The sequence below is a fragment of the Garra rufa genome, chromosome 20, assembly GCF_049309525.1.
Source record: "Garra rufa chromosome 20, GarRuf1.0, whole genome shotgun sequence".
NCBI classification, from domain to species: domain Eukaryota; kingdom Metazoa; phylum Chordata; class Actinopteri; order Cypriniformes; family Cyprinidae; genus Garra; species Garra rufa.
Window position 1 is genome coordinate 28,062,964 of NC_133380.1, and position 27,896 is coordinate 28,090,859.

At 39.6% G+C, this 27,896-nt stretch overlaps 1 protein-coding gene across 4 annotated transcripts in view; it reads left to right on the top strand.

Annotated features, from left to right (window-relative positions):
• The window catches only part of znf740a (zinc finger protein 740a), a 35,741-nt gene extending 16,503 nt beyond the window's left edge, over positions 1-19,238 (top strand). For 2 of the 4 annotated variants that reach the window (XM_073826165.1, XM_073826167.1), the window contains 7 exons: positions 7,415-7,498; positions 8,213-8,296; positions 11,578-11,661; positions 12,081-12,164; positions 13,136-13,219; positions 13,978-14,096; positions 16,668-19,238. In XM_073826165.1, the coding sequence (XP_073682266.1) occupies positions 7,415-7,498; positions 8,213-8,296; positions 11,578-11,661; positions 12,081-12,164; positions 13,136-13,219; positions 13,978-14,096; positions 16,668-16,832 (704 nt within the window). In that variant the 3' untranslated portion in view covers positions 16,833-19,238. The remainder of the gene's footprint in view (positions 1-7,414; positions 7,499-8,212; positions 8,297-11,577; positions 11,662-12,080; positions 12,165-13,135; positions 13,220-13,977; positions 14,097-16,667) is intronic. The other 2 variants (XM_073826166.1, XM_073826168.1) reach the window with 2 other exon arrangements.
• The last annotated feature ends 8,658 nt before the right edge of the window (positions 19,239-27,896 follow it).

Sequence of the window (27,896 nt, forward strand, 5' to 3'; positions counted from 1 at the left end):
CCAGTGAAAATCTGCTGTGCCCCAGTAAAATCTCAAGTTTGAGTTATAATTTACTTTGATAATCCCGAAATAAAGACATTTAACTATATGCAAAAACTGAATTGACGCTTCTAAAAGCAACGCAGTTTATTGGAAGATGCACGCAGATAGGCTATCCATACACTGTAAAAAGTTTGCTGTAAATTTTACAGTAACTTACTGGCAGCTGGATGCCAGTAAGTTACTGTAAAAATGTTTACAGTATTAATACTGTAAGTGCATTTACAGTACTAAAAGGTCTTTACTGTAATTTCATTTACAGTATTTTTACTGTAATTTCATTTACAGTATTTTTACTGTAATTTCATTTACATTATTTTTACTGTTATTTAATTTACAGTGTTTTTACTGTATCTTCAATTACAGTATTTTTACTGTATTTTCAATTACAGTATCAGTACTATAGAGTTTATTTTCATTTATTTTAAACATTTTTTACCTGTAAAAACAATCCAATTAACCTACAGCACTGTAATTCAAGATTTTTACCACCCCAACCCCATAAAAATCACAATAACTCATAAGCATTAGTTCTGATAATATTCTTTTTAATTGTTGAACATTTTCTTTTTAAAAGTACAGAGACTTTGTATCATGGCAAACATACACATACTGAAAAGCAAAAATAAGTAAGTACACTACCAGTCATAAGTTTTTGAACACTAAGATTTTTTTTAAAGAATTCTCTTCTGCTTACCAAGCCTGCATTAATTTGATCCAAATTTAATTTATTCCTTTGATCAAAGCTGAATTTTCAGCATCATTACTCGTCTTCAGTATCACATGATCCTTCAGAAATCATTCTAGTATGCTGATAAACATTATTTAATTTTTAGATTTTTCAGGATTCTTTGATGAATAGAAAGATATTATTTAGCAAGGATGATTTAAATTGATCAAAAGTGATAATAAAGACATTCATAATGTTACAAACTATTTCTGTTTCAGATAAATGCTGTTTATCTGAACTTTCTATTCATCAAAGAAACCTGAAAAAAAAAAAAGTATTTTAGCATTATAATAATTTCAGCAGCATCATAATAATAGTTTTTGAGCAGAAAATCAAATTATTAGAATGATTTCTGAAGGATCATGTGACTGCAGTAATGATGCTAAAAATTAAGGTTTGATCACAGCAATAAATTACATTTTAAAATATATTCAAAAAGAAAACAGTTATTTTAAATAATAAAAATGGTTCAAAAGTGTACTGTGTTTGCTGTACTTTGGATCAAATGAATGCAGACTTAGTGAGCAGAAGAGACCTTCTTTAAAAACATTTAAAATCTTACTGTTCAAAAGCTTTGTCTGGTAGTGTAAATAAAATAAAATCATACAGTAAAAATGTGTTTGTGTTGTGTTACATTTTAGTAGTTTTGAGTCAAAGTTGACAAGCTCTTTGATGAGAAACGGCAGAATGGGATTCAGGCTGATGCTTGTTGTTTGCACCCTCTTTCCAGAAGTCCATCTGATCTGTGACTGTCAATGCATTTGCTGCCACAAAGGTTGACTGTCTGAACAAACCTGCAAGCACAAGAAAAACAGTGTTTAAAGAATTTGCCTCAACTGTCAAACTTGGTGCTGTATGCATTTAAAAAAAAAAATGATATACTACATACGAACGCAGTAGTAAGAAAAAAAACTGAAGAAACTTTTTCTTGAAATTTTTTATAAAGAATTTTATGAATGGGTCAGTAAGTCACTGATTCTAGGTGTTTAAAAAAGGTAAATTCATTCAGTAATGAAACACTGCTGTGTGCAGAGATGCACAACATGGCTTTGTTAAGAACCGTTTTTACTAAATGGAGCAAAAAGACAATACTTTCTTCATGATTTAAATCACTTAATATTACATTCTTGTTTATTGAATTTTGTTGCCCTGACACTCAAAAGTCTGCCACAGACCATGCTAAATGCTAACCAATCTGTTCATATAAACATTCTAAATGTGTGTTTCCTAGAAAGTCTGTGCATATAATAAGCCTACTATGATTAAAAATCTCTAATTGTTGCTTTACAGTAACAATAATCTAAATTGACAGACGGTAAGATTGCTATTATGAATTTAAAGGTTACAGTAAGTTAAAGATACCTGAAGCAGCTGCATTTTGCTGTTTAAATGCTGGTTTAATAGAAATAATTTTAATGTGCATGCAAACTCAATCTTGATGTGACAAGACATGGTAATAAAAAACATTCCCCGGAAATAAATACCTTTCAAATGTGTACTTTAAATACAATATAACTTGCTTAGGATAAAAGCATCTGAAAAATGCATGAATGTAAATGCAATGTAAAACAAAAATGTTTTGGGTTACCTGATTCTGCATGTCTGTAAAATGGACAGCTGGCTGTATGATGATTCTGCATCTGATGGTCAGCATCCAGTTAGTGCTTGGAGAAATCTCCTGTAACAGACAGTGTCACAACACCCTTTTAGTGTTACTATAGTTTATGATCAGAAAAGACAACTACTGTACAGTAATAAAATCTACATTTTTAATAAAATAAACATTTATAATATTTATTAGCAAAACTTGTTATATTAATATATTGCTAGCCCGTTACTCTCTTTAAAAAGTTAACCTGTTCTGCAAGTCAGTGGAGAACAGCAGCCTGTGGCTAATTTGGCTAATTTAGTAACGTTAACATTAACTTAGTTAAATTGATGAAAGGGGAAGCTCACCTGTTGTTTGCACCGCGACGACGGCAATCACCAGAAAAGACTCTAATACACCTCCGATGCAGACGACATGACCACAAGACCACAAACTTGAAAATAAAACACAAAAGATGCAGTTAACCGCGGTGTTCAGTTTTACCTCAGTGTTTCATGTTAGCGCGCTGTTTATGTCACGTCTGTCACTGAAGGGACCGTCTATAAAGTTACATACGACATTCATACACACATTTCTTACTTAAACATCATTTGAAGAGAATTACCTTGCCAGCTATAAAGAGGCAGCGTTTAAAAGATATTATGCTGCTCTGTGACTAACGTTAAGTTTGTCAACTTCGGCTTACTGACATTATTAGCTTACCAGTTCATTATCGTCGATACTATGGCAGTCATTCACAGAAGAAGATCCAAAATACACCTCCGCGCTCCGACGTTACAGACGACATCCAGACCAGAAACTTGAAAATGACAAGCAAAAGAAGGGCTTGAAAATACAGTTTAAAATCTCCACAGAAACAGTGGTGTTGCTTAACGCACTTTACCTCAGTATTTCACCTCAGTTTGCTGTTAAGCTTGAGTAAGGGCTCGTCAGACGAACTAACTTGCATTAAAGGGCAGCACAATATACAAACGTGTTTCTCAGTTTAAATAAAGTTTATTTCGACTAATATAGGTCACCTTAATTTACTCACCAGTCCATGTTTTCACCGTTATGGCGGCGCCCCGGCCGTCAGTCAGAAAAAAAAGGCTACCGACAGGAAAAACACGATGAATATTGTTAGTTTGCTGTTAACAAGTGAAAACAAATTAAAATTGTTCAGTTTTTCATAAAACAGAAATAATATACTAACCTTTTTGTCGAGTTATTGATGCAACATTTCTCTTTTGTCCTTTTTACCGCCACTTCCTCTCAACAGGAGAAAAAAAAATCTCCCTTGCCATTGGTCAATTTTTCGCGGGCAAGTTCACTACTGTAAACGGATTTACAGTAGTGGAGAATTACAGTAGTGATCATATATTTTCCCATAATCCTTTGCAGTTTACAGTAAAATACTGTATATACATTTTACAGTATCTTACTGTAGATATTACAGTAAAATACTGTTCAAATTACAAAAATCGGTTACAGTGTACCTGCGCGCCTGTGTATATTTTACGGGAACGCGCACGTCGTACAGCCTTTTGCGCAAAAGTACTTGGTTACACAAGTTTGTATAGTTAATTGTGTTGTAAATGCAATTGTCAAGAAGTTTGTAATGCATTTTGGAAACAGGAGATGAGCGCCTGGTCTAATGCGCCACCTGGCTTGAGAAACCCGTTCTCAAAGACTTACTTTTAGTCATTATTTGGGTAGCACACATATTCTGAATGCCTTCAAATTAGCCATTTTAATCTAGATTAATCTAGATTAATTTCAAGATTTAATCTAGATTAAAAAAATTAATCTATGCCCACCTCTAATATATATATATATATATATATATATATATATATATATATATATATATATATAATTTTGTTTATTTTTTCAGAACGCACAACAACATAGCTAATATTTGCAAAATTGTTTGTTTGGGTGTTGATTTTAATTTTCATTACTGTTTCTCAGAAATTACTTATTGCACTATTAAGTGTGTGGTTAAAGGGGTAGTGTCAGCAACTCTTTCTGTCATGTGCATTAAGTTTTTCAGCAATTTGAGGCACAGTAGCTCTGTGCAGTCTGATCAGACAGACAAGCATTCACTCCTCCTCATGTGGGCACCCATGACCCTGTTCACTGGTTCACGAGTTGTCCTTCCTTGCATCATTTTTGGTAGTGGTACTAACCACTGCATACCAAGACCACTCCACATAGCTTGCTGTTTTGGAGAGGCTGTAACTTATTTGGCCCTTATTTGACCCCAAGTATATGACCCAAATCAAAGTCACTCAGATCTTTTCGCTTGTCCATTTTTTATTTTTTTTCTGCTTGACAGGTCCCATTGGCTTTAATGTTGTTGCTGATCAGTTTATGCCTTGCAAGGTGCTAGTAGTTATTTATTGTTACTTGCCCTAAAGCACTACATCTATTAACACCTGTCACTTTAAAATTAGAAGTCATAAACCCATAATTTGAAAAGATGGCTGGTAATTTCATTATTTTTTTTGTTTGTGCATTGAAATAATGCTGCCTTTATATGGTAAGTGGGAATACAAATTTAGACAGCACTTTTAAAATTTGTAAACATGAGTATGTCACATTCAACTGCGCATACACTAGCATAAATGCACAAAAACTAAGTATTTGTGACCCTGGACCACAAAACCAGTCTTAAGTAGCACGGCTATGTTTGTAGCAATAGCCAAAAATACATTGTATGGGTCAAAATGATCGATTTTTCGTCTATGCCAAAAATCATTAGGATATTAAGTAAAGATCATGTTAATGAAGATATTTTGTAAATTTTCTACCATAAATATATCAAAACATAATCTTTGATTAGTTGAATATGCATTGCTAAGAAGTTCATTTGAACAACTTTAAAGACGATTTTCTCAATATTTTGATTTTGTTGCACCTTTCCAGATTTTCAAATAGTTGTATCTCGGCCAAATATTGTCCTATCCCAACAAGCTTATTTATTCCACTTTCAGATGATCTATAAATCTCAATTGTGAAAAATCGACCCTTGTGACTGGTTTTGTGGTCCAGGGTTACATTTATACTTTAGCAATCATGGTCATGGATATGCAGTTATGTGCTGCGTGCTTTCCTCTCAATAATAAAATAAACATGGTGGGGAAAAAAATACCAGTTAATAAAACACCAGTTCATAGCAATGGTAATACTGCGCATGTGTTGAAGTCATCCTTCATTGCTCATTCGTGGTTGAGTATACTTTTAAAGCAGAGTGGACATGGCTGTATGCAAGATGGTGTTTAATGCGGAAAAAAGTATACTCGGGCCTTAAGGCTGCAGCAGAAATCTCTCCTAGGGCTGGGCGATATGGCTGAAAACTATATCACGATATCAGTGTTTCATATCGGTCGATATCGATAATTATTGATAATTTTTATGACCCATTTAAAATAAGGACCAGGAGAAAAATATATTACATTCAAACATTTTTATTTTAAACTTAACCTTCCTCTGATCATAATCCCCTCATTTATTAAGACAGAAATGTCAACAACCATGGAAAATTCAAATAATTAAAATGTAAACATAAGTCTAAAGTCACAATATACACTTAATTATCTCTTAATGCTCAATTCAAACCCCATTCATTGTCGATGAAGTGAATGGTCAAGCTAATGTATGGCCCAGAAGTACAGCTTGACCACAGGTCAGAGGTTGTTGCAAAGTACTTGGCTGATAATATTTATTGCTGCACAGATTGCTGGTTGCCAGTAGTCAATGTTACTTCTTTCCTGGTACTTTAGCCTACTTTGTGTAATAATGAAAACATTTATTTCAGTGAAAAAATAAGTCCAAAACTTTCAACATTTTGAACAATAGGGCCCTACAATGTTTTGCTTTTTTCAGAAATTCTTGTTTTAATTTTTCTGATAATCAAATGAAAGCAAAATCACAGATTTATTTTTAAAAATAAAAATAAACGGAGCTTTACTGTTAAAATTGATACATAGAAGAAAAATTATATTCAGTTAAAAAAAGTTTTAATAATAATAGTATTTTTTCAACAATTAAGTGGTGACTCTTTTTTATTTTATTTATTTTTATCATATATATTGTTTTATGTAAATTATTTAAATGTGAACATATAAACACCTTCATTATACTGTACAGTAATACAAGACTAATATTGTTCTGTTACATGTTAAACCGTACTTTTATTTTGACAGGTTGCCGTGAAGTTTCAGTGTGTAATACAGTATGAATGATGCTAGTTTCACTAATGAAACGGTAAAATTGACAAAAAGTGACACTCACAGCAGCTTTGGAGATGTATTTATTGGAGTTTGTCTGTTCATGTGAGATGCAAAGGCCAAAAATTAGCGGGAGCGTCACGTGTGCAGTATGCGTGTAGTGAAAATGAAACGCGTCTCCTCCATTCATACATAAAGAGGCAAACGGAACATGCAGGATTCATATTGAAATGGTCTTTTTGCATTTCAGTTTTCACAGACACTAGTCCATATCGCGATCTGAATTAATTAACAGACCAACTTTTGATTTATTTATCCAAAAATCGACGAATTCTGCGGCATTCTGCCCTATAGTAATGAATGGAGTCCGCGATCCCGTCTGTGAGTAGACATTGTAAACGCGCGATCATGTAGAGACAGAAATCAAATGCCGTCGTGTAAATAAGATAAATAACTATATATATATATATATATATATATATTATTTTTTATTTTTTTTTTTACAATATCTGTGCTTTTTCCAACAGTTTGTGCAGTTAATTCATGGGGCACAAATGGCACCATTTCCTGAGAATGAGCCTACTGTTGTGAACACTGTTTCAAATCTGAGGGACAAGTCTAGAAACATAAATGAATTATTTTTCCCTCCAGGCTTCAGTTGCTATTTTTTGCTAAGTTTTCTTTCAACTTTTTTTTAATAGAGAATTATCCATCTAAAATTTCGAGCTTTTCTATTTTGTGAATGCTCTGTTACCTTTGATCATGAATGACTGCGTTTTAGTTGATATCCGCAAGTGCATTCTAATACCAGTACTCTGCATTTAGGGGTGAAGCCATTTGCTTGCACAATGTGCGATATGAGGTTTTTCCAACGGTACCATCTCCAGAGACACACCATCACCCATACGGGTATGTGTCGTCTCTTTGTACTCCACTCACCCTGCTGGTTTTCTTCAGCATGTAAAATAAATGAACATGTTGTTCATAATGTTCAAAGTTATGAGCTTTTACCATTAAATGCTTTAATCTTGTTGAGATTTATTAAAGCTTCCCTTAAGTACACCCATAGTGTCATGCACCTGAAGAAAGAATTACTGACTCATAGTAGATGAAAAAATTTTGACTGGAGGAAGGCTTTTTTTGTTTGTTTGTTTTTTGAAAGACACTAATCTAGTCTTATGTAGTTATTTTACACACGCACGTGTAAAAAGGTTTTCAAGGATTCATAGATGATTAATGAAATACTCAGCATTGCTCGTTTTTTTAAGTTAAAATAACTAATTTTCAATATTTTGAAAGAGCATTTTTAGTTGTTTTAGAAGATAAAGAGTCTTCTGCACTGTCAAGTATGATGGTCAATTAGTGATGGCAGAGATTTCTGTATTTTGCAATATGCATTTCCAACATTGACTTTAATGCACTTTGTTGGAGAATTATTATAATAATTGCACTCTTGTGTGGAAGCTCTTGTTAAAAACTAACCATAATGTAGTTGTTCTAACATGATAACTAACTGGGTCAGAATTTAACATTAGGCTACTATCTTTGCTTCTCAATTAGAGTTTTTTTAGATTGTGTTATTGAGATTATGCGTATGGTTAATATTCTGCTCTGGTCATTTAGGGGTGAAGCCGTATGCTTGTTCCATGTGTGACATGCGTTTTTTCCACCGTTACCATCTGCAGAGACACAGCCTCACTCATACTGGTATGTGTCTTTCTGTCTTACCCCCCTTAGATTATATGTGAGCTCTGCTGCCATTGTGTAATAGGAAGTTGGAAGTATGCAATTTTCATAATAATTAGTTTAGTACATTACTTTCAGACAGGTGAAATGGATTACCTGCAATTTTGTATTTATTAAATGAAAGTGCTCTTGGGCTAAGGTTCATACTGTCAGCTAGTGTTGTCAAAAATATCGATATTTCGATAAATATCGATACTGAAATATCTGAACGATACCAATACACCAATATGACAAACACCACACGTGATCGCAGTGCCTGTCTCGTCTCATTCAAGCGTGAGGCGAATGGAAAAGGCGAGTGCGGCACCCCGCGACCGACTTTGTTTGATAAAGAACACAGCAGGAGTGCTATCTGGAAATATTTTGGATATGAAACAAATGAACATGGAAAGCCGAAGTACACAAGCAAGCCAATATGTAAGAGTTGCTACAGAGCAGTGCTAACAAAAGGCGCTAACCCCACTAATTTCGCAAAGCACCTGAAAGACAGACACCCGGATCTATATAAAGAAGAACTGTTCTCATTTTAACATGACTGAATCATTAAATAAGCTTGCCTTTTATTGTTGCTGATATGAGCGTTGTCCCGTTTTTTACCGTAGTTCGTTAATATAATCAGATTGAGGAATCTTAGACGAGTAAATACTTTAACTGTGGTCAAATGTAAATTAACTGCGCTTATTTAACTTTCAAAAAAATCATTACTTAAATTCTACAATTTGTCTTAATGTCGATCCAGTGAGCAACTGAGCATTGTGTGTGATGCACGCTTGTTTGCTTGCGTGGATCGTTGATTATGAATCTGGCATTAAATTCTGTTCGTCAAATAATGTTAATCTATTAACCAGCATTTATGAACAATGAGCATTGCATTTGTTACAGTATATTTGAATCTTTTAACGGTAGGTAATAAAAATACAACGGATCATGTTAGCTCTGGTTCAATAAAAAATATTAACAGATATAACTTTGGATTTTAATTAGTTAACGTAGTAGTAAATTATAGTTTAAATTAACTGTTAACTAAGATTAATAAATGTTTTGGAAGTATTTTTCATTGTTTATTCATGTTAACAAATATCTTTTACCATTAACTTAAGTTCTAAGATTAGTTAGTTCAGTTAATTTTAAAAGTGTGGTCTGAAAAAAAAAAAAGTTTACAACCTACATTACCAGTTGTATTTGAACAGCAAATAAAGCATGAAGCTCAAACTCAAATGAAGTTAAGAAGCTGAACAGGGCTGTTGCAGTGTACATATGCATATACCTCATTGTCATGTTCTAGACTATATTTATCTTTAAATTAAAAAAGAAATTTACCTCCTTAATATTGTGGCAGTTTTTTTTCTCTGTGGTATCGAAAATAGTATCGTATATCGATATTTTTCAAGGTATCGCATCGAAGTTAGAAATTCCAGTATCGTGACAACACTACTGTCAGCTATGCTCAACACTACAAAATAAATGAATATTTATTGGTGAATTTTGTACAATAGCATGTTAGTTAATCCAAAAATGACAATTCTGCCTCACGTCCACATTCACACATTTCAGTTTATTGCTTCTGTAAATCACAAAACAGAATATCAAGGGCATGACAGCCCCAGTTACATTCTCTTTCATTGTACATTTTTTTTTTTTTTATAGAATGAAAGAAAGAAATGATGGTGATTTAAAATTGTTTGGTGGAAGAAGTCTAGCGTGGAATATATTGCACAGAGCAAAAGTCACACACTGCAGCTGTCTAGCTCCATTGCTGTCCTGCACAGGGACATTTTACAGGCAATGCACAAAACCAGACAACAAATAAGCTTAACCCCTTAGTGTTCCAACGTTCCACCGGCGGAACGTTTTGCATTGAGTTAAGTTTGACAGGAACTCTAAGGGGTTAATTTATTAAGTCTAAATTTAATGCTAAAATTGGTAGTTAGGTGCCTTGCTTAAGGGCATCTCAGTTATGGGTATTGAGGGTGGAAGAAAGCGCTGTTCATTCATTCTCCCACCTATATTTCCTGCCGTACTGGAAATTGAACTTGAAACTATTAGACCACAACTGCTGACATTGAGAAAAAAAAAAATCAAGAAAAAAGAGAGAGCACTTCCCAAAATGTAGAAAGGCCTAAAACTATAAGCTCATAGTTGCACTTTAGCCCAAAGGTTTTAGCTTAAAGGATTAGTTCACTTCCAGAACAAAAAATTACAGATAATGTACTCACCCCCTTGTCATCCAATATGCTCATGTCTGTCTTTCTTCAGTCATAAAGAATTTTTTTTTTTTTTTTTTGAGGAAAACATTTCAGGATTTCTCTCCATATAATGGATATGTATGGTACCACCAAGTTTGAACTTCTAAAATGCAGTTTAAACGCAGCTTCAAAGGGCTCTAAATGATCCCAGCCGAGTTAGAAGGGTCTTATCTAGCGAAACAAACGGTTATTTTTGAAACAAATTGACAATTTATATACTTTTTAACCTCAAATGCTCATCTTGTCTCGTCTCTGCGATGTGCAAGAGTACTCTGGGTAAATTCAGTTAGGTTATGTTGAAAAACACTTTGTAAACACTAGGTTTGTACTTCTGCAGTGATGTATGATGATTTTGAAGTTGGGGAAGAAAATGAGATTGGAGTTTTTCAACATATCCTAACTGTATTGACCCGGATCTCACAGACTACGCATGCGCATCGCAAAGACAAGACAAGCATTTGAGGTTAAAAAGTATATACATTTTCAGTTTGTCTAATCGTTTTGCTAGATAAGACCCTTCTTTCTCGGCTGGGATCGTTTACAGCCCTCTTGAAGCTGCATTTAAACTGCATTTTTGAAGTTCAAACTTGGGGCCACCATACATATCCAGAGAAATCCTAAAATGTTTTCCTCAAAAAAAAAAAACATAATTTCTTTATGACTGAAAAAAGAAAGACATGCACATCTTGGATGACAAGGGGGTGAGTACATTATCTGTAAATTTTTGTTCTGGAAGTGAACTAATCCTTTAATTCCAGAACCTGAGTAAAACTATTTTCATAACTCTAAGGTGGCAGCACTACAGTGTATTTCATGTCTATTAGATACTAATTAGTTAATGAACTGCTCTTAGAATATCTTGCATTACTTGGCTTATGAGACTGTAGAGAAAACTTTCTTTTTACCTTGTTCTATGAGTTGAGCAGTTCCCATGAGTGCTTGGTTTAAGCTGACAGGTGGCATTAAGGCTAATACACTGCTGCTTTGTGCATTTAGGGGTGAAGCCTTATGCTTGCACCATGTGCGACATGCGTTTTTTCCAACGTTACCATCTACAGAGACACAGCCTCACCCATACGGGTAGGTGAAATCTCTGTGTATGTATTTTTATGATTTGCCTCTCAAAGCTCTCAGTATGTTATGGAGAGAGACACAATCTGTTTAAACTACAACAAACTCGAGTTTGTATTTTGCTTATTCAGCAAGCATAAAATAAAAATAAAAAACATTCTGGCAATAATGCCACCTTTTTTTTTCAAAGCAAGATTATTATTTTTTTACTGATTAGAGAGATTGATCTTTGTGGCACACACAAATTTAATGGTAAATATGAAGTGAATATAATGCACGCTTAATACTTTATCTTCTTGATGCTTTGTAATGTAGTTTACATTTTATTTGTAAGTTTTATACATTTGGTATGAGCAGGATTTTTTTTTCCCAGTAATGCTATATTAATAGAAACACACACATGAACTGTTGGTGCTCTGTGCATTTAGGGGTGAAGCCGTATGCTTGCTCGATGTGTGACATGAGGTTTTTTCAGCGTTACCACCTGCAGAGACACAGCCTCACTCATACGGGTATGTGTCATCTCAAACCCCTACCTTTTTTTTCCGTTAATGTTAGCTTTCTGCATGCTAAATGACTTATAATTAAATTTTACATGGCTTACGTGCTTCCTTGATGCATGAAAGCATAAAATGGCCATTATTTAATGTTTTTGTTTCAGAGTTTAAAATCAAAGTCAACAACATGTAATAATTTAATGAATAGTGCTCCATGAAGGTCCTACCTTACACCTGATTGACCCGCAGTATATCTGTCATCAGAGCCATCATGTCACTGATAGCAGCCTATCATGTTGCTCAATATCCACCTTCCCAGGAACTGCTTAATTTTTCTTAAATGCTGACAATTTATAGATATTTCCACTATTAAAATGGATCTTTCTCTAACCCACTCTTTAAATACTGTTTATTTTAAGTAAGTTAGTAAAACACTGTGGTTCTAAGAACAACTATCACCATTACTATGACCTGAATAAATACTTAAATTAATTATGATACAAGATTAACATGAATTTACCTTAAGTGCCCCATTGCTATTCACTCACTCATTCATTCATTCATGTTTCTGAGATTGCATTCTGCCACATAGTTTCAAGGAATGGTCAGAGTTTATTGCAACAGGTCTAGCGTGAGCATTTGTGGCATAATTTTATTTCTACTAATTCCTCATGTAATCCCTCAAATAATTAATAGAAAGAAAAAAGAAAAACATTTTACTTTAGCCACTTCATTGTTTGGGGAAATTGTTTGCTTTTAAAACCATACAAACTGCATTAGACATAAGTTTTGGTCTTCTAGGCAAGTGTTACAATGAGTAAAATGGATTTAATGTCAGCATGCAGAACAATTTTAAAATAATAATAATAATAATTATTATTATTATTTTTAATGGCATGAGCTACTTTTTTTTTTAAAGAGAGTTAAAAATGTTTGTTGCTTTGAATGTTGTGTAAAGACATTCACTAAATTGACTCTACATTTAGGGGTGAAGCCATATGCTTGTTCGATGTGCGACATGCGGTTTTTCCAACGTTACCACTTGGAAAGACACAGCCTGACTCATACTGGTATGTGTCCATTCACTGTACCCCTGATTTGCTAAGTATTCCTTGATTGGAACTAAAGTTTATATATATTTTGTGGTTGGTATGAATAGAGGGAAAAACAATGAGATAACAATGCTTTTAAATTGATGACCAAAATGCTTAGTAATGACTTTTAAGTAGTAACTCTGTTACTTTTAAAATATTGATCATCTATATCCTGCTGCATATAATATTTTCTTCAAAGTCAAGACATTTAAAAATGTTTTCACCTGTTTAAATTTACTGCTCTTGGGCATAAGTTTTAGAAGACATACTTCACGCTTGCGTGTAGCAACCATCCTTTCTAGCTTCATGTTTCTGAGAGTGTGTTTGTTTTTGTGTCTATTAGGTTTATTTGTATTTATTTAAGATTAGAAAATATACCTGTAACAGTCTACCTGTTTTAATGATCAGGCATATTTTGTAGGCAGAATATAACCTCAAGTCTTAAAACAGGTTTCTGATCTTTAAAGCCAAAACCCCAGTGTGCCACTTTACAGTCAAGCAGTTTTTATTTCATATTAAATATACTTTACAAACTCGAGTTTGTATGAAGTCATATACTTTATTTCTAAGCAAGAATATGCTCTCTATTTAGGGTTTTATGTGGAAGTCCATATGACAATCAGCCTCGACAAAAACAGTGTTTCAGTCTTTGTTTTTTTGTTTGTTGTGTGTTGTGGCATGCTGTGAGAATGAAGATGTGAGGTGCTTTAATAAAGACTGTTTTTCTCTGTTAGGAGAGAAGCCGTTTGCATGTGACATGTGTGACATGCGGTTCATTCAGAGGTACCATCTGGAGAGACACAAGCGTGTTCACAGTGGTGAAAAGCCCTACCAGTGTGAGCGCTGCCAGCAGGTAAGAACAAGCTTCATGATTTTAAGGTATAAGACAACTCCCATTATCATTAATTAGCCCTGTTCACACTGCAAGAATGTTGTAGGAACAAAGAGGCATTTATTTTCAATAAAGCTCCAGAGACCTAAAATGTTGGTGACACAATGTGGCTGTGCCCATTTAAGAAAGTTGAGAAAAGTTTAACATGTAAATATGCACTGAATGAAGTCAGTGGAGCACACGTGATCTTTGTCCTGTCAGATGCTGTAGTGAAATTGGGCAGATGGTGAAGTTAATCCTATCAGACAGAACATGTAGTAGTTGTAATGTTATTACATTAAATCAAGTCTACTCACTGCAAACATATTGCCAGCTGTTCATCAGGTAAAATGGAGTACTCTCATGCCTAAAGTACAGTTAGAACTGGGCATATTTCAGCCACAGCTCCCTCTGGTTGAGTTGACACGGAATAACCCTATACAATTTTCTCTCTAGACTTTTACAATATTAGTGGCAAGAAAACTGTTTTGATGTCAACAACATTTAATAGCATCTGCAAATGTTGTCCATACTGTGCATATGAAATCAGTAGGAATGCCTACTAGTGACTGAGGTCACAGAGGCTGTTGACATGAAGTAACTGAGTTGCTAATGGTGTAAACATGGCTTTAATCCTAACAGCTGTCTGGAATTTGTTTTATTAACATTTGGACCATTAACACTTTTGAGGAATACTGCACTGTATTTAAGTATGTAGGCTAAATGTCAAATGCTGAATGATAACACTATTGCTAGGCAGTATGTGTGAACTTAAGATCACAAATTTTAATCTCAAAGCTGTTTTCACGTTTGGTTCCACTCTGCCTAGATAGTGAGCAGATCCCAATAATGTTTTTGTCTCTTTCATTGTACTACTAACATTTTTACATGTAAGCAATATAAGCAATCTATCAATTTTTGCAAAGATAAAAGTGTAGTTAATCTTCAGTTCAGTTGGTTTGCCTTTAAAACACTTCTGAACTATGCAAGAGCCCGTATGAATTAAACCTCAGAACCCACTAATAAATGCCCAAGTTGGCGTGACAATCACTCAAATATCACAGCCATTCAGAGGCGAGAAGCACACTGCACTCCCGACAAAATGGACAAGTTTATAATCTAATTCATAAATAATAAACCTTTTAAACATTATTAAAGATACATACTGAGTGACTGATATCCTCTTTGTCATGGAAAACACTGGTTGGTTCGCATTGAAATAGGCTTGCCATGATAGACGGTGTTAACGGTGTTACCGGTTTTAAGACGCAACACCGGTGACATCTCTTTTCCACCGTGACACCGTCCCATTTTTTTTTTTAAGTATTCGTTTTTTTATTAAATAATTATTTGAATTGAATGGAAAATATCATTCTAAATAATTTACTTAAGACGAGAGCATGCACTATAATAAAAAACTGAACATAGCTACAATGCGTCATATTTAATTTATCACGTGAGGAGTTCACGAGTTCGCGCTTACATATAATAAACAGCGTAAAAGTTAAGCGTGTTTGGCGTGCTGTCCGGGAGAGGGCTCCGAGCTTGGTAATCATTCCCGAGCCCGGGGCACTCCCCCTGCCAAGGGAGAGGGGTCCGAGCTCGGCATTCGGCCCGAACCCAACAAGCGCTCCTCCAAGCTGAAGGTGAGGAGACAGGGGACGGGGGGCTATTTAAAGGGATTCTCTTTTAGTACTTGGATGTGGAGTGTGATTGCTGATGGTGAATTGGCCGTGTTAATTATCTGTGCGAGCTCCTCCCGAAATTTGTCTGTAAAACATCACAACGAGAGGAGTCGAATTTACAGAAAGAGAATGGCGGCCGAATTAGGGTCAAAAAGCAATGCAAAAGCACCAGTTTGGCAATATTTTGGGTTCAAAGCTTTTTATTTGTAGTTTCGTTGTCGTCCATTCAAACAATTGACGCCGAATTGCCAATCCCCGCAAAACTGAAAGTGAAAGTATAATACGCACGCATTTATAAGCTATTTAAAAGCAGAAAAAAAAGAGGAAACCCCCACCCCCACAGTGATACCGGTATTACCGGTGTTGTCACATGTCGATTAACCGGTGGAGAAATTTCCTCATCGTCACAACCCTACATTGAAATTGCCGTTTTAACTTATGTTTGCTTTAATTTATTGTCAAGATCTGAGGTAAACTATGTTTTGTTGCTTTCAATATGACATTCAAACTCGCATTAGACTCTTTTGACTTTAAATAAAGCACATCAAGACCTGAGATCGTCTCTGTGACATTGCAGGAAATAGAAACCATTTTTAATAGAAACTTTGTGTCACAGTCACTGCTCATTAAGACTAAATCTAAAACTCTGATTAACATGGAAAAGATACCTGTTATCGCTTGTTGTAGCGTAGTTAGGATATGGTGTTACACATTAAATAAATGTATAGTTTTCATTTCGGTTCCAGTTGTGTTTATTAAATGAACACAAGGAAGAATGATCATTTGGGGAAAGCAGTATAACAAAGTCAAAAGAGTAAATGTTTTAGTTGAACACTTCCACTAACTTCTCTGTCTTTTTCACTTGAAGAACTTCTCACGGACAGACAGACTGTTGAGACATCGGCGATTGTGTCAGGGTCGTGGCGTGGCAAAAGTCGAGGCCCAGCCATGCTCTTACACCCAGGAGCCTCCCCCAGCCCCTCCGTCCACGTGGAGTCCTCTTCATCCCGCCCCGGGACGACTCGCTGTCTGATATTGTACTCTTCAGACAAGCCCTGAGAAGACAGCACACCCAGACCTCTCTCTAAGCCACTGGCACTGTGGCTCCACCTGCTGACAGAGAGATGCGCTACAGACAGGACGAGGAAAAACTCTCGTCTTTTGTTTCTTTATTCAGAAACACACAAGGTTCTCTTTTGATCACCGAGGGTTGTTTTGTACTTTTTGGTAATATATTATGGGGTTAGAAGGGGTTTTATGGTACTTTTAAGAGGTAAGGAACAAAAAAATACACCTAACATGGGAATTTCATGTTACTAACCAAAAAAAGGTACAACCCATCATCTATCAACTGACATCTATTGATACACACTTCATGTAAGATAAACAGCATTGTGTGGTTAAAATCAGCATCATGTGATGTATAGGCCTGCTGTAAAGTGCTAAGGGTTAGTACCCTACTGTCCTGAGGACTCAGGTAATGTCCTACTACCATCGCCAGATCTGTTTGTAACACTGTACCCATGTGTAACCATATGGAATTGCACAGTGTGCTTCCATATATTACTTCATTAAGCATTTACAGGCTTTTTCTCAATGATAAATGTTTGATCTGATATTGTACCTATGTATGAATTTGAAAGATGTGTATATTACTATGTGTAACAGCTGGTTTGTTCTCTGCCATTGCCATGAGCTGGTGGAAATGACGCCACCCATTGAGTTCTGCTCACTGGAAGTGTCCCTTTCTTTGACTTCACTCGCTTAAGGACTGGGCAAATCTCACAAGACCTGTCAAGGCCATGTTTTGGTCCTCACAATCAGAATTATTAATCAGGTCATTATTACATTATCTTAATGAACATTTAGCAGATTTCACTGATATTCTTATTACCATAATGTTTTTAAATATACTTTCAAAATTATATATTTATTATTATTATTTTATTTTTTATAATATCGAATTTGGGCAATGGGAATCATCAGTAACTCATTATCAGGAATTACAGTACTGTTTGCATTACGTAATGAGAATTGAGGGAGTGTAATGTGGCAAAATGTTTTCCCCTGATTTTCGAGTGATACATGGCTGAGATATGCTTTTGTGAGATTCATTCAAGTATTGACTATATGTTTATGCATCTACATGTTAAATGACACAATGAAAACGTCCAAAAGCCCTACAATTTTATGTACAGATTTATATGTGCAACATATATTAAGATCTTGTGGCCTTAGGATGTGTTCATGTGTATTTTGTTTTGTACTTTTTTTTTAACACAATAATTATATGCATCTTATTTTACTAAATATTGACACAAGGGCAGATAGACTGCCTGTTGTTGTTGTTTTTTCCAAAGTCATTTTAACATTACATTGCCTTGTGTTCAAGCACAGCTGTGTTGAAATGTCTGTTGATATAGATTTGTTGTTTTGTTGTAAGACTTGGTTGTAATATCTGAGATGAAAGGTCTAAAGTTGAGGTTTCCAGTGTGATATAGCAGTGTTGTCTTATGCATAGGTTTATTTTAATGTGAATCTGCATATGCAATGTCTGCAGTACACGTGGGCCACTAATGGATAACAAGGACAGAGATCTGATGTTGATGTTGCACCAAAAGATATTGTATTTGTCAGTTTATTAACTTCTCATCCTATCTTTAACATGATATCTACTGTTTGACGAGAGTCTCGTCTGTATTTTTGAGGTGCAGATGGACAACTAGGGATTGAATTGGGCATTTCCTGACATCAGAATGCTTTCTGGTGATAGTATCTGGCAACTACAAAGAGAATATATCTTTAGAGGGATGTCTGCTGTTTATTGATGAAAGATTGCTGCATTTCTATGTAATGACTGAATATTTTACTTTGTAATGTTACATGTATGTTTATATAACTGAATTGGTTATAACTTTTAGTTCTATAGCAACAAACTTTGTGTATTTTAAGGACCTTTTTATGCTAATATAATTTTAAAACACTGGAGAGAAACGTGTGAAATTATCTATATACATATACAGTTGAATATACATTGCACACAAACACACATAATTAGTCTGTAGTTACTAATCAAAGCCTCTCTCCAAAGTGTTGTTGGGAACGATATTACAGTTTGCATACCTGGATATCCAACTTAAAAAGAAAGAAGCAATAGAAGTCATACCTTTAAATTATTTTAAGCATTTATTTGAACAGACAAAACATTTTCTTTCTTTCTTTTTTTCTTGCATGATTTTGCAGACTTCACTGAATTTCTTCAAATTTTCATTCAGAATTCAGAATTTCTCTTCTGAATCTTCAAAAAAAAAAAAAAAAAAAAAACGATAGCAAAAGAAACATGTTTTGTTAATTCTTCAGACACTTCGGCGTCACATTTAATTGTTTTTGTGTGGAGACAAGAGAGGCGCTTCCTTTATGCATAAATAAAATACTAAATAAAATATGTGGTTTTCATATGAGCATTCACTTTTAATTCAAGATTGGTTTTGCAGAAATAACATTGGAACTAAAGTTAGATCTGAAGAAAGTATTGTACCGCTTTTCCTGCGGGTTTTAATTTTTAATAGGAAAACATCAGAATTAAGAGATTTTTTACATAAAAATATTTGTGCTTTACAAATTATATGTTGCAAACAACAATATTGTTGCCTAAGCATTAATAGCTCATGTGGATGATCAGGTGATTAAAAAATGTGGCTCTTTAGTTATAGTTAGGGTTGATGGAACAAGTAACAGTAGCATACTGGCAGAGGTGGGACCAAGTCATTGTTTTGCAAGTCACAGGTTTACTGACATGTTTATTGGGTATTATTTACAGTATTTACAAAACATTTATGGTACTTGATGCATTGATACAGAGCGTTAATTACTGGGCAAAAAGATAAATAAAATGAAGCGAAAAAATGTCAGGGCTCTAGACTCTTTGCACTGGTGCGCCTTAGGTGCACCCAAATTTTCGACAGCATCGCATTTAACACCTCAGTTTTACAAGTTCACAAGCAGTAGGTCGTCCGGGTACTTCTCGCCTACTGTATTTCGAATACTATGAATTCGGACATACTACTCGCCTCGCATACTGTTTTTCGCATACTATATAGTAGGGAAGTATGCGTTTTCGGACGCAGCATACGTCTCAATTCCAGAGAGGGGCGGGGTGAGCAGAGCTCGGTGGCATTTAAAGGGGCCGTGTCTTAAAATGAGTTGAGTTTTTGCAGAGCTGGTTTTGACAAAGTAAAAGGCAGTTTTTTACACTACTGTTGAGTATTTTTAACCAAAGTATATTACAGACTTTTCATTAAGACCCTGAAGAATCATATGAACTTGTGGAAAATGGGCATCCGATGACCCCTTTAAGTGCTGTACATAGGCAATATTGACTTGTGAATGATTAACTAACAATCTGGTCAACAAAGTTTTTATTTGTAACACAATTCTACAAGAAAGGTAACTTACAGAAAAAGTGTTGGTGCTTAAAATGCTTCACTGAGCTGAAATTTAAACTTAAAATTTCTCTGGCTCGGACTTGATCGTATGTGGCTAATATAACTAAAGAGCCTTCCCATTACAAGGTAATATTTGACTTGTTTTTATCTTTGTTTTTACCTTTTCATATGTTTAATGAGGCTCAGAGGTGGCATGAGTGCAATCAAATTCATAAATTCATGTTGAGATTAATATTTGAAATATAAAAATTTGAATACAGAAATATTAAATGATTTAAATAACTTAAAAGATCTGTCAGCAGGTGGCAGCAAGACACTGATTTAATTACTGAATCATATCATTCATTTGATTCGTTCGAACTGCTGGTTCATTCAAAATAAAGCAAGTGACTGTCTTTATGAGTGGGAAATTGAATCAGTTCACTAGATTGAGAATGGGGTATGGCCTGGGTACCAGCTTATTGACCGACCACTGACTGTGGTCAGCAGCTCTTTTGGTGCGCCCCTCAGACTCGACCTCCCTGGCCCTTCTCCAGGTACGATGGCAGCACTGAATAAATATCTGGACCGAGGGGACAGCAGTTTATGCACTCCGTTTATGTATTGGATTGATAAAACACATGAACAGGGATCCAACTCTAATCAAACACACCTAAACAAGCAAATCAAGGTCTTTAGAATTACTAGGGCTACAGGTAGGTGAGTTTTTTTTTTTTTTTTTTTTTCAGGGTTGGAGCTAAACTCCTGGACAGGCATTGCCTATCCTTGCATCACAGCATTGGTGCAAGAACCTGGTTGGCACACACAGTCTGACTCTGACCATTGGAAATCTGACAACAGACTGGGGAATTCCCTCCAAACTGGGGCTCCCGTTTTACTCTGGTTCCAGAGAACCAAAACACAAATAAATAACTAAATAAATAACTAACAACAAACAATCGGCGCTCTAAGACGTGCGCTCAGTACTGCGCATGCGCACTGGCTCATTTAGCCGGAAAAATAAGCATTTTTTTAACGCTATTGGAGCACAAGGAACCATATTTGTCAGGCAGTTCTTGTTGGATTTCTTTGGAGATTTAAAATATGAAATTTAATCGTAAGCTTGGTGAACAGTTTTGGAGAATTTGATGTTTCCCCATTCAAAGAGATAGGAGCTGCACTTGCCTGCCCGAGTAGCGTTTCAAAGATGGCCGCCGAGTGACATGACTTGCCTTAAAGGGACTTTGTGTACACACACACACTAGTCTCGCGTAGCCAGACCTTCAGACTGATGGCTGAAGGTCTGGAATTCATGGCAGCTTTAATTGGCCAAGGCCCGCCCATAAGGCCGTTTGACCGACATGTCAATTCAACTAATCAGATGACGACTTTGACATTCCTGAAGTGTTTCCAGTTAAGTGTACCATATTGTCACGATTGAGAAATCACACAACAAGGCAGCTCAATGCAATGGCCCCGGAGGGTGGATTTATTTGTGTACTTTAACAGAAAGTGCAGAGAAGTGGGGTGCTCGGTGCGATCAGGCTTTGTGTGTCTGTGCAGTCCTCGTGTCTGTGAAGGGCGTGTCCAGGCGTGCGGGTTCAGGCCGTCGGTCACTCGCTGCCTTCTGTACGACAAAGAGAGACAATGTTAGACGCAAAGCGATCAGCATTGAGACGTTAGTCTGCCTGACTGAGACCGACAGCGGCTTCTTAAGCTGTGTGGTGATGAGCGGCAGCTGGGACCGATCGGCCTGCGATGAGGACGTGCAGGTGTTGCTTGTTGGTTGCCAGGGCGACGCTGATGAGCCCAGAGATACTCGTCACATTCCCCCCCCCCCCCTAAGCGTCGTTCTGGCCCTAGGAACGAATGAAGACAGTAGGGGTGAGATAGGGGGTGGGTGGGGAATGACCCCTGACAGACCTGCAAAAGCTGTCCATATCCGTGAGAGCCCATCTGCGTTGGCATTGGCAGCCCCGGCACGGTGACGAACTTCAAAGTGGAAGTCCTGGAGTGCGAGGAACCAGCGAGTCACCCTGGCGTTGGTGTCTTTAGCCCGCGCCATCCACTGCAGGGGGGCGTGGTCGGTCACCAGGGTGAACTTGCGGCCGAGGAGGTAATATCGCAGCTCCAGGACCGCCCACTTGATGGCCAGGGCTTCCTTCTCTACGGCGGCATAGTTCTTCTCGGCCGAGGACAGCTTCCTGCTGATATAAATAATGGGATGCTCCTCACCTTCCTGGACTTGTGATAGCACGGCTCCGAGTCCGGCGTCGGAAGCATCCGTCTGCAGCAGGAAGGGGCAGCGAAAGTCGGGGCGCGGAGTACTGGCGTCGAGGTAAGGGCCGTCTTGAGTTTGGTGAATGCCTCCTCGGTGGCCGTTGTCCATCGTATCTTCTCGGGCTGCCCCTTCCTGGTCAGGTCTGTCAGGGGGGCGGCTAAAGAGGAGAAGTTGGGGATGAAACAGCGATAGTACCCCGCCAACCCCAAGAAAGCTCGTACCTGGGTCTTCGTCTGGGGCTGGGGAGCGGTGAGTATGGCCTCCACCTTTTTGTCCTGGGGCCGGATGAGCCCTCGGCCAACTTGGAAGCCCAGGTACTTCGCTTCAGAAAGAGCTAGATGACATTTGCGGGGGTTGGCGGTTAGTCCAGCCTGCCGGAGCTCCGAGAGCACCCTCCGCAGACGTTCCAGGTGTTCATCCCATGCCTCGGAATGCACCACGACATCATCCAGGTAGGCGGCTACATACGCTTGGTGGGGTCTCAGGAGAATATCCATCATCCGCTGGAATGTGGCGGGTGCTCCGTGTAAGCCGAAGGGGAGGGTCCGGTATTGCCAATGCCCACTTGGAGTAGAGAACGCTGTTTTCGGCTTGGCGGCGGCGGTGAGTGGAACTTGCCAGTATCCTTTCGTCAAGTCGAGAGTGGAAATGTACCGGGCCCTCCCCAGCCGGTCCAGTAGCTCATCTACCCGAGGCATGGGATAACCGTCGAACTCGGAGACTTCATTTAGACGGCGGAAATCGTTGCAGAAGCGGAGGGTGCCATCCGGCTTGGGTACCATCACGATGGGGCTGGACCATGGGCTGCGGGATGGTTCGATTACCCCCAACTTCAGCATTTGTTGAATTTCCTCCTCAATAGCCTGCCGACGAGCCTCCGGAACTCGGTAGGGCCGTTGCCTGACGATCACTCCAGGAGGCGTTTTGATGTCGTGTTGGACGATGTTGGTCTGCCCAGGTTGGGAGGAGAACACATCCTCGAACTGACTGACCAGGTGCTGCAGCTCGCTCTTCTGGGCAGCCGACAGATGGGGGTTCATGTCTACAACCACGGGATCGGTGAGACTAAGGGCCGCTACCTGTTCCTGGGTCCCTTGCCACTTCTTCAGCAGATTAACATGGTATAGTTGTTCCGCTTGTCTTCGCCCTGGTTGGCGCAGGCGGTAAGTCACTGGGCCGACCTTCTCTACCACCGTATAGGGGCCCTGCCAGGACGCCAGAAACTTGCAGGCGGAGGTGGGGACCAGAACCATCACCCTATCTCCCGGCTGGAATTCCCGTGGTTGGGCTGCCCGATTGTAGTGGCGTTGTTGGGCCTGCTGTGCTCTGCTGAGGTGTTCCCGGACTAAAGGCATGACCCGGTCGATCCTCTCCCTCATCTGTTTTACATGCTCGATGACCGTGCGGTGGGGGGCCGGCTGCTGCTCCCAAGCTTCCCGAGCGACATCCAGCAGGCCCCGTGGCTGGCGGCCGAACAGGAGCTCGAAGGGGGTGAAACCGGTTGAGGCCTGGGGCACCTCGCGGATGCCGAAAAGGACGTAGGGGATCATAAGGTCCCAATCCCGTTTGTCTTCGGCAGCGACTCTTCGGAGCATCCGTTTGAGGGTCTGATTAAATCGTTCCACGAGCCCGTCAGTTTGTGGGTGGTAGACCGTCGTCCTCAACCGTTTCACCCGCAGCAGCCGGCAGAGGTCAGCCATTAGCCGGGACATGAATGGTGTCCCCTGGTCAGTCAGTATCTCCGCTGGAATACCCACCCGGCTGGCCAACAGAAACAGCTCCTGGGCAATGGCCTTCGCCGTAGCTTTCCGCAGGGGGACTGCTTCTGGATACAGGGTGGCATAGTCGACGATGACGAGGATGTGTTCATGACCCCGGGCAGACTTAGGCAACGGCCCCACAAGATCCAGTCCGATGCGCTCGAAGGGCACCTCAATTATGGGCAAAGGAATGAGCGGGCTGGGGGGAGGAGATCCGGGTGCTGTGCGTTGGCAGGTGGGACACGCCTGGCAGAACCTTTTCACCTCTGCCTCTAGGCCCGGCCAGTGGAACCGATCCCTGATCCGCTGGGTGGTATTTGCAGCCCCGAGATGGCCTGCCATTGGGTGAGAGTGTGCAAGCTCCAAAATAGTCTCCGTCTTGGAACGGGGTACCACCAAAAGTTCCTTCTCCTCCCCCCGTCGCTGAGCCACGCAGTATAGCAGGCCCTTTCGGACAATGAAGTGCGGGAGAGGATGGGGCCGTGGGAGGACGTCCTTATCGTCTATGGCGCGGACTTGACCCCAGCAATGTTTTAGGCGATCGTCCTCCCGCTGTTCTCTGGCAAAAGAGCCCCCCTCACCAGCCTGCTGGAACACATCAAAAAATAGGTTAGTATTTTGAGAGGGGGACTCACCATCTCTCCCGCTGTCCGAAGCTAGCAGGGCCGGCCGGTGGCGAGGTCTTCGTGGCTGCCTGCGGCGACGACGGTTCCCCTCCGGGCTGGCGGGCTGGGCGGCGGCGGCGAGCAGGCGGTCAAACCCCGGCCAGTCTCGGCCGAGAAGCAGCGGTACTGGGAGATTCTTCATTATACCAGCCTCCACAGGCCAAGTGCCATGAGCTGCAGCGATATTTATATGACGAGCTGGGACCTGTTGTGTATCGCCGTGCACACATGTGATGGGTAGTAAACTCTTTTGACCATGGTGGGGTGGACATAATCGGGCCTGAATGAGGGTGACCGCGCTGCCGGAGTCTAGTAGCGCTCGCGTAGGCTTCCCGTTCACCAGCACTTCTACCTCCGGGGCCACAGGTGGGACGCGCTGATGGACGATGCAGCCCGCCAGCCAGGTCCGCGGAGATGTTGCGGTGTCGGCGGTGGGCATCGGCTCATCCACTGGAGAGGGAACCGTCGGCCTGCTTACTGAGCGGGAGGTGCCCTCCGGCGTGCGTCGCTCCTGGACCACCCTCCGGGGAAACGGCGGCGCTCTCTCTCCCGCCTCCCGGTGTTGAACAGCGTCCGCCAACTCGATCGCCTCCACTAGGTCCAAGACCGTGGTGGGGTTCCTCATGCCGACGATTTGGCGGTGGGCTCGGGGCAGGGCTCGCTGGAGGCGATCAATCACCACACGCTCCACTACCTGGGCTGCAGTGGGTTCCCCTTCCAAAAGCCAGTGCTGGGCTAAACGGACGAGTTCGGCCGCCTGGGCACGCGCTGGCACTCGAGTTTTATATTCCCACTCGACAAATTGTTGCGCCGCACAGATGGATGATAGACCCAGCCGGGCGAGGATTTCGTGCTTCACTTCTTGGTAATTTTCAGCCCGTGCGGGGGGAAGTGAGAAGAACGCCCGCTGCGCCTCACTGGTCAGAAGGGGTGCCAGCGCTGAAGCCCAGTCGTCCATTTCCCATCCCTCGCGACGAGCAGTGGATTCAAACATTTGCAAATATGCCTCCACATCGTCATGTGCCGTCATCTTCGGCAAAAGCCGGGTGGCTTGCATCCGTGGGTCAGGTAGTGGAACGTGTGGGGCAGCTTGAGCACGGAGGGCGGCGAGCTCTTCTTCAGTCCGGCCCTGCCGTGTGGCCAGATGCTCCATGATTTGCTGCTGGCGGACGCTTACTTCGGTAAGGCGCTGCAGTAGATCATCCATTTCCATGGGGGAAGAGAGAGCTCCGACCGTTGCTGTAGAAAGTGAACAGAAAGAGAAAAAAACGTTTTAATGCGGGTGAATGCAAACACTTGTGTGTGATTTCTCATGCAGTTGCCCGCATTCTCCACCAGGTGTCACGGTTGAGAAATCACACAACAAGGCAGCTCAATGCAATGGCCCCGGAGGGTGGATTTATTTGTGTACTTTAACAGAAAGTGCAGAGAAGTGGGGTGCTCGGTGCGATCAGGCTTTGTGTGTCTGTGCAGTCCTCGTGTCTGTGAAGGGCGTGTCCAGGCGTGCGGGTTCAGGCCGTCGGTCACTCGCTGCCTTCTGTACGACAAAAAAGAGACAATGTTAGACGCAAAGCGATCAGCATTGAGATGTTAGTCTGCCTGACTGAGAGCGACAGCGGCTTCTTAAGCTGTGTGGTGATGAGCGGCAGCTGGGACCGATCGGCCTGCGATGAGGACGTGCAGGTGTTGCTTGTTGGTTGCCAGGGCGACGCTGATGAGCCCAGAGATACTCGTCACAATATGCATCAGACGTTTAGCCAACGTTCCGTGGGCGTGACGTCTGAGGCTGAGACTACACACACACACACACACACACACACACACACAAATAAATAAATAAACAAATTTCCCACTGCCCCAACGTGTTGTTTTACATATTATTTCATTTCACTCAACGTTTTGATTTGTATGAAATATTTACAAGATTTATTATTTTTAAGAGTCTGGGAGGCTGACAGTTATGTAGACCTTATGTGTGTTTGTTTGAAATTTGAGCGTAAGGATAAATGGTTATTATTGGAACATTCAGTTTTGTCTAAACAAGCTGCAATGCCATGCTAGATACCTTTTATATGTGCCATTAACCCATAATTTTATTCCACAATTTTATTTTAACATACTGGATCTCAAAAAAAAAAAAACATTGCAAGATTATTTAAAAATGTTTATATTTCAATGAATCTTTCTAATAAAACACACAGAATCAAATAGAGACGCAGTGGGGCCAATCCTTCAGGAACTGATAACATTTGTGCATTTGAGGGACAGCTAGCTGTGGATAGCAGGGAAGCGACATAGCTGACGCCATAGGTCACAAGACAGTGACACCATATTAGATGACTTCCTTCCTTTTGTTTGACTAAAGACTTCTATTTTTGACTTATTAGCTTCTGTTGTTTCCATGACTGTTGTTTTTGAATCCTAACTTTGTTATTATTAGACACACATTGGATCTCATTTCTTGTATACAAAACCTAAACCTTCAAAACTTGTTGCTCAAACTACCAGAGGAAACACACATCACAAGCCAAGCTGTAATGGATGTTTCACCTTTCTGAGTCTGTTTTTCCTTCTTTATGATTGTTTACCCCTGATTCCCAGCAGCAATACTACAGCAATTAAGAGGCTCTGCTTTGTGACAGATATATTGCCTTCGCCATGCCATTGGCCACCAACATGACATGTGTGATTTAATGCTCACCACCTATTGGTTGAGCTCTGACAGGGAAATTTATTGGCATACTATGATTTGCTGTTGGGCCTCTTTGAGATGAATTATGTCCTCTGTGCTGATAGAACACAGAAGCGGTGTCAGATTACAGCCATAAAAATAGTACAGCACAGAGGGAAACAGATGTATAAATGTGTGATAGAGAAAACGGGCCAGAGAGAGAGTATTTTCAGTGTCAAGTCACAAGGAAGAGCATAAGATGAAAGTATTTCATGAGGGGTGTCAATGCATGTGAA